This window comes from Gymnogyps californianus, chromosome 3 (genome assembly GCF_018139145.2).
Source record: "Gymnogyps californianus isolate 813 chromosome 3, ASM1813914v2, whole genome shotgun sequence".
In the NCBI taxonomy this organism is placed as follows: Eukaryota; Metazoa; Chordata; class Aves; order Accipitriformes; family Cathartidae; genus Gymnogyps; species Gymnogyps californianus.
Window position 1 is genome coordinate 63,849,431 of NC_059473.1, and position 14,229 is coordinate 63,863,659.

The 14,229-nt window shown below is 41.1% G+C and overlaps 1 protein-coding gene across 3 annotated transcripts in view; it reads right to left on the reverse strand.

The window, feature by feature from the left end:
• Positions 1 to 379: 379 nt before the first annotated feature.
• The window catches only part of PDE7B (phosphodiesterase 7B), a 185,088-nt gene continuing 171,238 nt past the window's right edge, over positions 380 to 14,229 (reverse strand). For all 3 annotated transcript variants that reach the window (XM_050893639.1, XM_050893640.1, XM_050893638.1), the window contains 5 exons: positions 13,347 to 13,438; positions 12,124 to 12,268; positions 9,977 to 10,073; positions 5,864 to 5,944; positions 380 to 5,309 (listed from right to left, as the gene is read on the reverse strand). In XM_050893639.1, coding sequence (XP_050749596.1) covers positions 5,092 to 5,309; positions 5,864 to 5,944; positions 9,977 to 10,073; positions 12,124 to 12,268; positions 13,347 to 13,438 — 633 coding nt within the window. In that variant the 3' untranslated portion in view covers positions 380 to 5,091. The remainder of the gene's footprint in view (positions 5,310 to 5,863; positions 5,945 to 9,976; positions 10,074 to 12,123; positions 12,269 to 13,346; positions 13,439 to 14,229) is intronic.

Here is a 14,229-nt window from a genome sequence, read left to right on the forward strand (position 1 = left end):
TAGTTACTGGAACTGAAACAATAGTAAAAGACAACTCCCTCTTCTTTAAATGCTTAAACAGGGAAACATTTTCCCTGGGGTTTGAAAATCCTTCTACTATATGCTTAGGAGAAATATATGGAAAGACTTTCCTTGCTGGTAACTCCATTTAAATTCCTACAGCAAGGCTAAGGGTAAATTTAGAGAAGAGTTCTTCTTGGAAACAGTGCACTAGGAAAGTGATTATTCTGTTGGTAGGGAGGCAGTGGGAGGATGGATCCAAGACTTTTGCTGCCTTGTCAAACCAGAATGTCTTCTGCAAACTAAGGAGGTGCTTTCAGTCAACTGGCTCTACCAAAGAACTTTGGACACTTCATTCTTTTTTTTTTTTCTTTTTTTATTAGTTGTCATTCTTTGACATGATGAATACTTACAGCAGTATGTTAAAAAAGATACAGTTAAGTCTCTTGGCATCACTGCATAGCAGTCACAGCATTTTCACACAATCTAGTGCTTCCTTTCAGAATGATGCGTATGGCATATATACGCACATATGGGGGCTGATTCTTGGTCCCAGTGAAGTTGGTGGGACCAGTGTTTGGCCCATAGAGTTGTGTAAGATATGTGAATATGTATATATAAAATGCTTTACAATAAACATGACATATACAATCTTGAATTCAAAGATAAGCAGAATATATTTTACATCCAAGTCAAACGTATGCTCTGCAGTTTATGTACCTAAAATATCGGATGGATTATAGAAACAAATAATAGAATAATAGTTTGCACCAATCAAAGTAATTTGGATACATATTCATGGCATGAAGCTTGCCTTGGGGTTTCATTTTGTATGTGTTTTGGGGTGGCTTTTTCTGGATTTGCAGCATCTTAATTCAAATTTAAGTATTGATTTTTGTGGGCCGTGAGCGGGGGATGGTGGTGTCAGGAGGGGAACGGGAGTACTTTATGGACAACTCAGCTGAGTGACTTAAAATATAAGGCTATAAATTATGGCTGGTACCCTGACTGATACCTGCAAATGAAATTATAACTACTTGAGTGTTTCTCCTTTCCAAGGAGAGTCCACTTGGAAGGGCTAGTATGCATTCTGTCTCTGTTTTGTTGGAAATTTTTAACAAAAATTTCAACCACAGATTGGAAAAGCTGGTGAGATAGCTATGCAGTGTGAAAACAGGCTTATCTCATTTACTGTGGTAGCAGCCTTCTCACCGATCATTCGGAGAGACTTTTTCTTCTTTCTATGAAAACCAATAGTTTATACAAGGATAATTGACCCATGTTGTAGATTAGGTTAGATACAACTGCAGATCATGTGCGTTTTTTTTTTTTTTTCCTCCATAGACTCTACTTAATCTCAGCTACTCCTCTCTTTCTGTATTTCAAAGGTACACATTTTCAATAGTCCTTTTTCCCCTTTTGGCTGGTGGCTGGAACACTGACCCTTAAAAAACCAAAGGTAGGTAAAATCTTTACTTAACGAAAATGCATACATATGCATTATTTTAACCAGCCTAAAAGTTTCACTCATCACTACTTTATTATTGTTATTTATACAGAATTTGCCTCTTTGATGGTATGAAATCTGCATTTAAAGAAACTAGGTTTTAATCAAATGAATTGTATTTGTGGGCATAAACGCATTTTAAGCTCCTGCTTTTAGCAGTTTTCTGCTTCTTTCCTTATATGAAAAACCTAACTCATTTTAAAAACTTTAGAATCTTTTAGCTGCACTGGCCCAGTAAGAAAGAAAAATTTACAAGGGCTTTCTGTAAAGTGGCTAATAGGGCTGACAAGACAGAAATCTGTATTATCTGCATAGATGTTTTTCTGTTCCATGCATCTAGCATTCTGTTGGCATCCTGGGGGGAAATCCCAGTACAGAAATGTCCTCCAAACTAGAGAATACCGAATATATGTCACAACTGCATATACTGAGCACTGGTGCTGTTGGATTGGCTGTATCGGGTACGGTTTGGCTGCTTCTATGGGCAATCAAATGGTAGCATTTTGCATTGCAGACCCCAGTGAATCTGGCTGCCAGGCATCTGCTGCCAGAGCCTAACTTGCCAGCGCACTTCTGTCTAGAGCACCTGAGGCAAACTGGTCCAGACCCAAACTTGTGTAATGGGTTTGGCTTCCAAGTACAGACGCATTTCTGGAGCCACCCTGAACCTATTTCAAGCATTGTTTCCTTAGACAAGGTGATTGAAATCTAGCAAGTATGTTCAGTGCACCAAAAAAACCCACCACCTGTTCATTTTAAGAGCAGCTTTTCAAAGTTGGGAAGTTTTAACTTGGTAAGAGCAGACTTGTAATGGACCCTGTAGGCTCTAATTACAGCAAAGGTCTTGGTTTTATTGTAGCTATAACAGAACTTGATTTGTACCTAAGCTTTCCTGTTGGACCTATTTTCTGGAAGCTCCTCAGAAACAGCTCAACAATGTATCTGGCAAGAGCTTTTTATGCTGCTAGACATCGGGTTTGTTTAACTAAACTTCAGAACATTTTAAAAAAATTATTTGAACTAGATGGAAAATGGCTTCCATTTCTTAGTAAAAAGACAAAACAAGGGAAATTATATCCTTTTGTATGTACTTAGGTGCTTCTAAGGAGCACATTACACTGCTCACGTAATGTCCTGATAATTGTCCTAAATCTGTCAGGAGAAGGAAAGATGCACCTAAAAAGCTGCAAAGTGGTGATGCTCCCGCCCCCACCATCAGGTGGTTAAAAAGACATTTATGTCCTGTAGTTAGAAATAATTTTATTCTACTACAACTCTCTCTTTGCTTGTTATGGTACTTCTAATATGTGAGTCCCATTTAGGAGGGAGGAAGAAGAATGTTTTCTACTGCTCAGAGCTTACAAAACAGTAGAGAAGAAGAAAAACATTGTTCTTGGGATGCTTTGCGTTCTCACAGTGATTTCCACCTTCCTACTTCACTGGGTTTCAGTCTCTTTCTCTGAAGATACATGTCCAATGAATTAGTAGAGTAAACATCCCTTACTAAAACTTATGCTTTTTATTTTCCTTTAAACATATTTATCACCTTTATGAGCATGAACACTTTGTCTAATCAAGTCAATATTCCCTGTAATTGAGAAAAATTCTATTATATCTCCCCTTGCACTTCTATGAGTAAATATTATCTTTCTCAAACACCAGCTTAAATAGCTCTTACTTTGTTGACCTCTCCAAGATATTCACATCCAAACATGATTATATGGCCATATCTGCTAGTTCTTTTGGAAAACAGCTATACAGATTCAATGTACTGGGGGTTTACAACAACACTATACTTTACCTGAATGCAATTAATTTTTCTGGGGGCAGAGGAGAAGGGGACAATCACTTTGGTGCAATGCAGTAGTGTCCGAGAATACAAATCTCATTGAAATGACGGAAGCTTAAGTAAAGTTTTATAGAGACTATCTGAACTGAGGTTGTTTATGGCATAGATAAGGCCATGTATCTTTCACAAACGTGAGACCATAGAAAATTCCTCAGCTACTATGATAGTTAAGAGGATTTTTCTTAATAGTCTGACTACAACACATTTTTGTCCTTCATTGAGTGAGACTGATCTAAAAGTCAGTTGAAGTATTTTTTTAATGAAAAGAAAAATACAAATGCATTTTGATGCTGGCTACCTAAGGAGGGAATGTGGGGGAAAAATCAGCTACACTGCAACATCACTCGAGAAAACAATTGGACTCCAGAACTATCAGAATGTCGTGCTTTGTAGATCACTAAGCTATTTAATAAAAATTCACACTCTTGAATAAATGGTAATCAGGTTGAACTGTCAAATTATGTGGTGTTGCTGTGGGTTTTGGTTTTTTTTGAACTTAAAACTTCAGGCTCTGTGAAGCATTTGCCTAGACCAAATGTGCAAGGTGCCATGGATTAACAACACGGACCCATATGGAATGTGTTTGAAGTTTTCAAGAAGTTATCCTGCCAGACTTCATTCCTTAATGACCTTTGATACACCTTGGATAGTGGAAAGGCAGTTCAGAATCATATCTTGTGATCATATGATTTTGGCAGCTATCAGAAGATGAATGATGCTAAAAGTTAAGGCTTTTATCCACAAACAATGGTGTATATTAATAAACTCTATACCATATTTACAAATGCTTTCTTTTGTATTAAAACTAACAGTATTCTGTTCACAGTGCCAATGTTTTTACAGGTAGCAATCCCACAGTACTCCAGTATTTTGGCATGGGAATCAGTAGCGCTTTGTATTTACAGAAAATGTACACATATGAATATAAACATGTTACTTGAAACAGTACTCAAAAGATAGATCTGTTCGTGTTTCAAAGGTTTAGACTGTACAACACCTTCCCTTTTGGTTGCGAGGGAATACTGTTCCTTGCAATGAGAAGATGCCCGTCTTTTATCCAAAGTGGCATAAAAATGATTACCAAAATGAGCCTTGTTACACTGGAGTTGTGTATACGGAGAGGAACTTCAGTCCAAGGTTTATAGATCTGTTGTTTAGTGCACAGAATACAAAAGCTAAAAAGGTTTTTGTTTTAATTACTAAAATAACCAGACTCTCTCTGCCCTCTGCGAGTGCTGCCTCACTCAGCCGGTGTCCTCTGGATGCTGAAGATGCTGGTGGTTTAATGTGCAGCCCAGCTGCCAGCCTGGAAAGCATACGGCGCTCTGGGCCTATATACATATGTCACAGTATGACTCGTGGTAAATGAATATATAACCAAGAGTGCCTCTCTCTCTCCTGTTCTCTCAGTAATCCTCCCTGCTTCACGGCAGCTGTAACCGGCCCGGCTTCAGTACTGCTGAGTGGGACTCCGCATTCAGGCAGTTCATGATCAGAAGTGACGAATGGCTTCAGGCATGCGCAGAATGAAGAGAGGGGAGAGGAACGTGAAGGAGATCCAGAAAGGATCCCAGCAGAACTGCGGGCTTGTTCGTGAGGACCCTTACAGCTTCTGCTTTGCCATTTCTTCCCTTTCCACGGTCTTGACAACAGGCTTCTAGCTCCCCGGGATTTTGTTTGCTGCTGTGATCAAGACGGAGATAGCAGTGCTATAAGGAAAAGTGCAAAGCTGCCACTAAGGAGTCTCTTCCTTATTTAAAGTCTGTTCTTGGCTGCCAGTCACTTGACCTGAGTGGTCATTGCTCCTACTACTGCTGTGTTGCTTGTGGAGCAAACTCCTCCACTTGGCCTTGTTCCTCCTGAGATGGTTTAGCATATTTTCAGATAGGGGGGTGTTGCCTGTAAACTGGGCCCACCTCTCAAAGAGTGGCTCTACGATGTATGTCATGAACCCTAGGGAAACACACAAAGGACAGCAGGTGAGGAACAAATTCATTCCGTGAGTGCATTGCCCCATAGAGTGCCTTGAGAGGATACAGCAATATTAAGTGGTAAAAACCCTGACGAGAAATAACAATAAACCCTCAAGCAGCCATCAATTCCTTTTGAAATGCACAGCTTTTGACCAGCACACATGACAAGATGTGGCTCTATCTGTATGTATAACAGTAAAATCTGAGAGACAGCATCCTTCTCTGAGGAGATTTCAGACTAGAAAGTAACCCGTGTTTAATCACATTGGCTGCAATTTTTCTCCACAGATATTAGAACGGCCCCTTTTTTCCCCGTGCGATGACTCCTTTGTCTTTCTATTGAATATTTGGCTTGGATAGGTTTCTTTTTGAACGTTTTTATATAGAATGTGAATTGTGACTCTTATGGTACCTGCAGTTCTTATTGTTAAAACAACTAGATTGGGGGGGGCAGGAAGGAGGGAAGAAAGTTTCTCTTTGAACTTGTGCATACTAAGATAAACATGGAGAGAAGAGAATGAAACTAATACTTACCGATCTGTATGCTTGGTATTGTATCCTTCTGCTGATTACAAAGGGGGCTTATTTCCAGTTCAAATTTTTGTTCCAGGTCACCTGCAAAAAAACCAGAGAGAAAATAATTTTCTGCCACTTTCATCTCTTTGCCATACCTATGCCAGACTCTTACAGTGACTGCAACTGTGTGGATTTGAGCAGTTGGAATCTTCCACCAATGATGACCATGTTAAATGTCTAAATACCTTCATTTTTTTGACTTCTTTTTCTTTTTAGGTATCAGAGAAACTGAGTATCCATACAAAGAAAAATCTCTGTAAGGGAAGATGACTTTTGAATGAACATTAAATCTGAGCACTTAAGTGTTCTGAGGACCTTAATTTTTAAAATAGATTCTCTCACATGAAAGATTTTTAAGACATTCTAGCTCATTTACTCACTGTTCAAATGTCTTCCTACTAGAAAATTGCAGAATATAAATTTTAGAAGAAACGTGTCTCCATTAGTACTGTAGTGTGAGTTGCTACTGTGTGCTTGTGGAAATGGCTGTTAAAGGGCAGCGTGATGAAGCCTGGCAGTCCACAGCTGTGTCTACACTAACAAACTAGTAAGGGCCAGAGCATGGGCTCAGGCAACAAGTGTTCATGTGTCAAGAGCTATGCAGTTCAAGTTATAAATGTGGAAAAAGTTTGTCTTATTGTGGTGTAGCTGGGTATCAGGGCTACGCCTGTGCTGCTGCACTGAACTTACATCACTAATTCCCTGGGTGCTCAAGGAAGTCCCCAGTCATCTGCACAGGACTGACTCGAGACAGCAAGCAGTCTTAAAGTGGTTGACTGAACTCCTAGCCACCTTCATAGCAGAGTGTTTGACTAATTGGAACAGGAGGACTCTAGGTGCAAATTGGGGACTGCCCTGAAGATTCCTGCAGGCAGCTCCTGCTGTGACTGGCCCCAGGCTCTGTTTCAAATTGTTGAAGAACAGCCTGGCTGGGTGATCTGCTCGCTCCAGATACCACCTCAGACTGCTCCTGCTGCAGAATTGACCAAAGCTGGCATCGAGAAGATGCTTATAAACAGTCAGTAGAAACTATTCCTGCAGATGCAGAAATGATCACACAAGACAGTCTTCTCTATATAGCTAAGACAGGAGATGTTTTTTCTGTAGTTGAAGGTAATCAATAGCAATGATCATGTGCATGCTGGAGCAGTCACAGAGGATCACAGGCCAGCTGGATTTAAGAATTCAGCAGAAAAACAGCTCAGGGAGTCTCATTCGCCCGTTGCCATCCAGACAACAATCACTTGTCCTGCTGGAGAGACTGCATTTCCCCATGCAAGCAATTACTCCATGCAAAGATGGCTGTAAATGAGTTGGGGTTTGGGTTGGGTTGTTGTTTTTGTTTGTTTGTTTGTTTGTTTTAAACACTCTGTCTGTGAGCGCAACACATTCATCCTTTGTGATGCCTTCTCTGAGACACTGCCAGGGTACAGTCTTGGTTACTGCACGAGGTACAGGACCTTTCCTGTCTGCAGTATGGGAGGGAAGGGAGACTAACTGTGTGCAAGCTAAGATATGCCACCTGCCCTCAGCAATAATATTTCATCCATTTGATTTACTAATAAGGATGTAGTGAGGGCTGGTTACGCAAAACTTTCCCATAAGACGGACCTGCTAGATCAGATGAAACACTGAATTCAACCCATAAAGACACATTTTGCTCTAAATCCACTGGTTTTTGTTTAAAAGCTCTTTTCTCCCCAATAATAGGCAGTTTTGACTTAAATGCTATTGTGCTACTGAGGCTCTATAGCCCCATATAAAATACCATGTGCATTTTTAAGCCTGGCCTTTCTTCTCTCTGCAGCATGCAACTTCTTCTTAAATGTGAGAGGAGTATTTTCAGTTTTAATTAGATATTTAGAAAATATCAGGGAAACATTTTTAGCTTCCCAAATGATCAAAAGGAACAGTTCAGCAAAACTGAAACAAAGTAAGTTTGTCATGTTTCCAAATCTGCAGTTTGACTGCCGCTTCTCCTCTACACCCTCCAAAATTTTTTGGCTGGAAAAAAGAGCAACTCTCCTCTATAGGTAATCTGGGTTAAAAATGGTTGACCTGTCTGGATCAAAGTGTATCAACATCTTCTTGTCTTTGACAAGTCATTTAATGGACAAAAATAAGGTTTTCCTTTGCATGGTAAGAACTTAAATGATGGCCAATTTTCTTGTGTTTCAAGTTGCTATAAAAGTAATGCATGAATTAGTTGCTGAGAACTTTCACACTGGGGAAAACCTTCCAAGCAATTTTAAAACCTCAGAGAAACTGATCATTACTGTTGCTTAAACATTAGCCATTTTCTTGAAACTTGTTTCTTGCCAGTTCTGGTTGCATTACTTACCCTGTGTTCCTAATTGACTTTTAAAACACCTGAGAACAAGTTAAAGTATTTTTCTAGGAAAGGGTCATGTTAGGAGCTGCTGTAGGCATCAGGTACTCCCCCAAATGTACCCGAGTTGTATATTTTATTTGCCAATAGATGTAGTGTAGATGCACCAGATGACTGGAAGATCAGGATCTGAGTCTCTATTAAAGCGGCATTAGAAATGTCTGATACAAAAAGATGTTGAAACTTTGTACGCATTCCAGAAGGAAGATTAAACAAGGCACTAATTGTGGTATTATCTGCCTCATCTATAGTTAAAAATCAAAACATGAGAGCTATGGTTTTCAAACATTAAACTTAGTGACAAAAAATACCTTCAAGCCCCAGCACTGTGTGTAAGGGGGTAGAGAGGTCTACAATTACATTTTAAAGGGATAATGTTATCCAAATACATACTATTTAATATTGTTTTTTGTATCACTTACCAGCATTATACAGCCACCAGTGATAGACCACAGTTTCTGTATATTCTCCCACAAGAAATGCTCTTTTTCTCCCTGTTATGCTTCTAACTGGTCTCATATGCTCCAGTGCCCCCTTTCAGAGGTCTATTTTAGATGTTATAGTAATAAATCTTGAGTCTTGGGGGAAAAAGCTTATGTTTATAAGAGCTGAGTGTGCTGTCTTTCTCAGCATGGTCCCTCAATACGCTAAAGGTGAGGTATCATCACACAACTGTGGCCCTGTCCTCATGAGCTGGATACTGATTATGCCTTGACTATACATCTGACTAAATAAACCTCCAGCTGGCAAGTTGCTTACGTTGCTTCAAAAGCATCAAAGTCAAAGACATTTCACCAGCTTAAACTGACATTGGCTGAAAATTAACTTGCTGACCTATTTGTCCTTGTTATGGACTAACTGTACCAGGTACCAAGCTCAGATGTGGCTTAATTTTGTAGTGCAGGATTTTAAATTAATTGAGAACTTCATTGTGTGCTCTTCCAGTGTTTGTACCACTTGCCTTTGGCTCTCAGGATGCTCCGAACAAAGAATTTAGCAGTGATTAAACTCCGCTGCACCCTGTGTTGTAGCACAGCATGACCTTGCCTATGCAGATAGAGCCAAATGGTGTAATTACTGTGTTTCAAAAAAACCCTGCCTGACTGCACTCTCTGCAGGGGTTTGAAAACATTTGCAATAGGTCCTAGCCGAGCTTTGGCTTGCCTGCTTTGGCCCGTTCAACAGCACGCTGGGAACTGCGTTTGAACCCTTTCTCTGCATTTTTAGGCAGAGGAATGTGTCATATTTGGGAAACGGCGAGGGTAAGGCTCCCATCGGAGCTGTAGTGGGAGCATGAAAAGCGAGATAAAACACAGTGGACAGTGGTAGGATTTTGGTGCAGTGTAGCCCTGGCACCCTTCCAGCTCAGAAACGCTAACGGTGACTGGAGGGTTCTCAGAGAAGAATCCAGCCGTGGGCTCTCCAGCTGCATTCAAGTGCTGAGGCACAGCAGAGCCCTCCCTCCTGCCTGACACTGCTACAGGAGCAGCGAGGGCAAAGAAATACTTGCTGCTCTTCTACCCCTTCCCACTTTTCAAATGAGGCAGAGTATCCCTTCAACAGCTCATTCTTGAGGGACATTTCAAGGCAAACTGGGTAGGCTGAATGCTACCTCTGTCTCGCCACACAAAAAGCCTGGAAAGCCGAGGTGAAAGGGGACCACCGCGTGTGAAGGGGCTGACCTTGCCGGTAAAACTCTTCGCAGACCCGTTCGCTCCACTGTTTGCTCAGATCCCAGAGCCGGCAAGGGTTGCAAATGTCAGCGCACTTGAGTGCAATCTGAAAGCAAAGAAGAAAAGTAGTGGTGAGAAAAGAAGTTATTGTCTAGCAGTGCTTCAGCAGTAAATCTGCAGTCATGAAACTCCCAGGCCTCACCAGAGATGCTGGGAAGGGTTAAGATCACCTTTTAGAGACTCAGTCTCACCCAAATACACCTTTTGAGGAAAGAGCATTTATTTAAGCTGCAAGCAAAACTTTCATTCAGCCCTCCGCTTTACCGTAGTGAGAACAAGAGAAGGGCCAAATTCCAAGCCTGCAAAGTGTTTTGGATATTCCTTGCAAGGAATAAGCCAACAAAAGCCTCAGGCTGGCTCCTGCTGACTGCCTGGCTCAGCATCCATGGCTGATGACAAGGAAGGGAAGAGCCAAGCTGGTGTATTTGGGCATCATTTCTCTGCGGTCTCAGTGAGTGACCCTGCATCTCACTTCAATTACACTTCATCTTAATGTCTGCATATTTTTGTTTACAAAGCTAAGCACAGGGCTCTCCGTGCTGCCCCTGGCTTGGTTTCACTTAATGAACTAGTACTTTTAAGTGCTTTGCAGGGAATGAGTACAGGAGGGCAAGAGGTTTTTTAAAATCAAGTAACTGCTTCAGAAGAGTAAACCATGTAATAGTCTGTCTTACTGCCTTGGAACAAGATGTCATGTGCCTTGTTTCTTCACAGATTGAACACAGTCAGTTAGCCTGACAGAGGTCAGAAATCATTCTGGCACCCGGGAAGAAAACATAAGAAATATTTCCTGTATAAATTCAAACCTGTGAACTGGAGGAGGGAAGTCTCCAAGTCACTTTTCTCTCTGGATTAAATTGATCAGCCTTAATGTTACTGTCTATTACAACGACCTTTCAAACATTCTTTAACTTATCCTGATCAATCAAGATTTCTTGATACTTTTTTTTTCTTTTCTTCTTCCACAACTAATCCACCAGATAAGTAAATCTTACCATGCCTGTGCCCTAGTTGCTATCTTCAAGAAAGCACATAAGAAACTTTTTGCCATAGTTGAGATCTGTAATCCCCCTGCCTTTGGCATTTGCACAGCTTTCTTGCCTAATCTGTCCAGAAATATGATAAGCCCATCATCCTGCCCTGCATGGTCCATGCAGGAATCTGACAGAAGACTGTGTTTGATGGAGGACAGGCGAGCAGATTACTACATTTCCCACGCTGCTGGAGGGGGAAGAATTAACAGATCAGCACTTCTTTCCTTGCAACTGTCACCTTTCCTGTAACCTCGACAAAGTGGTAACATGTAGATGTTTGTTTTATAAATGATAACAATTACTTAAATTCCGTTACCTATTTAAGAGTGAAATTAATGTCATTTCTCCAGAGAAGCATGTATATGCAGCTACTTTAATCACAATAATACTTTACTAGGTAGAGGTTTATTCTGAAGAGCCTGTTAATGACTGCAGCTTAGCTAGAATAACCAGTCTGAATCTATTTGATTTTTAAATAAAGCATGGTTTCTTCATTAGCTGGGCAGATCCACCAGAGAAGCACCTGCTGCCATGGCAACAGCTGTCTCTGCTGAGGCAGTTCCTGAACATCCGTCACAGGAATGGGACTTGGGCACCTGATGTCAGGCGGTCTTGGGAAGAAGGGGGCTCTCCTGCACGGTGCTGGAAAATAACACCAGTGAGGTGAGTTCGCCAGAAGAGAGGCTATAATCGAAGCATTACCTGGCAAGAGAAGCAGTGGTCTGGAAATAAAATAATTAATAGCTTATCTTCATTTCTCAGCATTTGACACTCTCCTGTATCTGTTGCATTCACAGCTTTTTAACTCAAGGAAATTACATAAGGAAATACTGGAGGCACCTTATGCTTGCCTGACATGCCAGGTAGCAGAAGGAAAGTGTTTATGGTGATAGGTAAGGAGATGCTGATGTCCAGACACGCTATCGTATGCTATTCTAATATATACTAGGAGATGCTGTTGTCCAGACACGCTATCGTATGCTATTCTAATATATACTAGGAAATACTGTGACTTGAAAAATGAATGAAAAACCATAGTGGAAAAATATTTTTTAAAGTTACCTGAAGCATAAAATGTCTGTCTTGTGCATCCTCCAGCCTCAAATCCTGATTGTCAAGGTGAGATTTCAGACGGATCAGAAACTCATTCTGCCTGTTGATGTCTGTTGCCAAGATCAGGGAGCCCAACTGCTGCTCGATGTCCTGTCTGCAATTAAGAAAAATAAGCCCCTTCAATCATGGAACCATTGAACATTAATAGCTCAAAACAACCTGCTATGGATCATAGCTAGCATAAAGCTTCCTCTTTCTTTATGGATCCATCTGATCTGTTTGGTCAGTCTCTGCTGGGGTTTGCAGGGTACAACTGTTCCAGCTGCCTAAATGGGTTCAGGAGGAATAATGTAGAAGAAAAATGCTTGTTGGCATAGGTGGTTCTGAAAGCTTCTGAAAAGTGCTAGGAAAGTAAAAAAAAACCAAAACAACCGCATGATGCATCTAGAAAAATGCTCACATCTTACTTTAGCTGCTCAGAGCTGGGTGGCGAATACTGCAACTTTGAAGTTGCAGTTGAAGTTGTGAAGGACTGGATTGAAGTCCTTTAAAGTACGACTGAAGTTGTTGGTCTAATGCAAAGGATTTCTGGAGGGATATGGAGCTTATTCCTTCCAGGTAACATGTTTATATTCTTGGTAAGGTCACCTGTGATTAAAATTTAGTATTGCAGGCTGTTTATTGGCTCAATCTCCACTCCTTGGTGGGAGTAACACTGCACAAAACCAGCAGGTAAAAAGTTAGCATCAACTTGGCCAAGGTGCTAGTGTTGCTGCTTTTTTTTTTTTTGGCTTCACCCAAAAAGATGGTGAAGACTGAACCACACCTCCTCAGTCAGGTGTGGAAGTCCTGAGCAGTCTTGATGCTACTCGACCAACTCCTTCATTTTTCTCTCTATTATTTCATGCTTTTTAATCACTAAATCTTTCCATATTTGGTTGGTGCTATGTAAAACAAAAGATGCCAACAATGGGTCTGAAAAGGTCCATTCCTGCTGGGACTCCCAGTGTTCCTGGCACTGACAGTAGCCATTCCTGTGCTGCAGAAGTGGCAACGTCTTAGAAAATACTTCTGCTGTGTAACTTGGTCTCATGATTTCACACTGGCACCACGAGAGGGCAAGAAGTTCAGCCTAGTGTGAAGCCTGGGCCTCTTTGCCAGTGTCCTTTTAAGAAGGGTGAAGGAAGCCACGGACTAGTTTCAGTGATGCATTTCCTCCAGCAGACACTTACGTCACCTCCTTGGGCAGATGGGCGAGGAGCCGTGACTCTCGAAGCATGCCTATCGTAGATCGCCAGTGATGATTTTCTAGCACTGAAACGTTCTAGGGAGGAATAAAAGGAATAAATTCAAGGATTAGGCAGGTATCCATGGTACAGATACAGATTTGCCATATCACATTATGCCTAGAGCTGGCTGGAAGTGCTGTAACACGAGCCTAAAATGTGTGCTTTTTAGCCACCTTTTGGATTTGAGGAATTGGTCTGGATTTCTATTGTTAAGGACTTTGTTCTTCCAGGTTTCCTAGCTAAGGTCAGCCCTAGACTCCTGTTGTTCTATAGTTTTTGAGTCCTGCTGTGAACAGAGGAGCTAATCTCATCTGAGTGGGAGGCAGCTTGCATTCTAACAGATTTATTAACAAATTAATTAAAGCACGAGTGCAAAATCATATTTTTACCTCCTACTGATCCCAGGTTGACTTCTCAGCTTCTACAGTTTGAATGCAGAGCAGACAAGAAAAAGAAAACTAAACTGCCAAATCTCCCCTGGAGTCAGGGAACTGGAAGCAGCCTGCAGCTGCTCAGGGAAAGCAAGAGGAGTATCAGTATCACTGAGCATCTGCAGGCTTCAGCAACTTAGTCTGCAACAAATTTTGAGTTCTTTTTTTGTTTGCATCCAACTAAATGGAACCAAAGTTAGGCTGGAAAAAACTCCTAGAGAACAGAAACCCAGCTTTCTAGGTTGTCTGCAAATTACAACAAATTGGGTATCTTGTGTCTGATGACCTTATATTACTATCCTAACACACAATGCATTTGCCAATCATCACTCGTTTAGTTCACAGAGTACTTTCTACCACTGAATGCCTCAGAAACGTCACTTGTTCAGAAACCT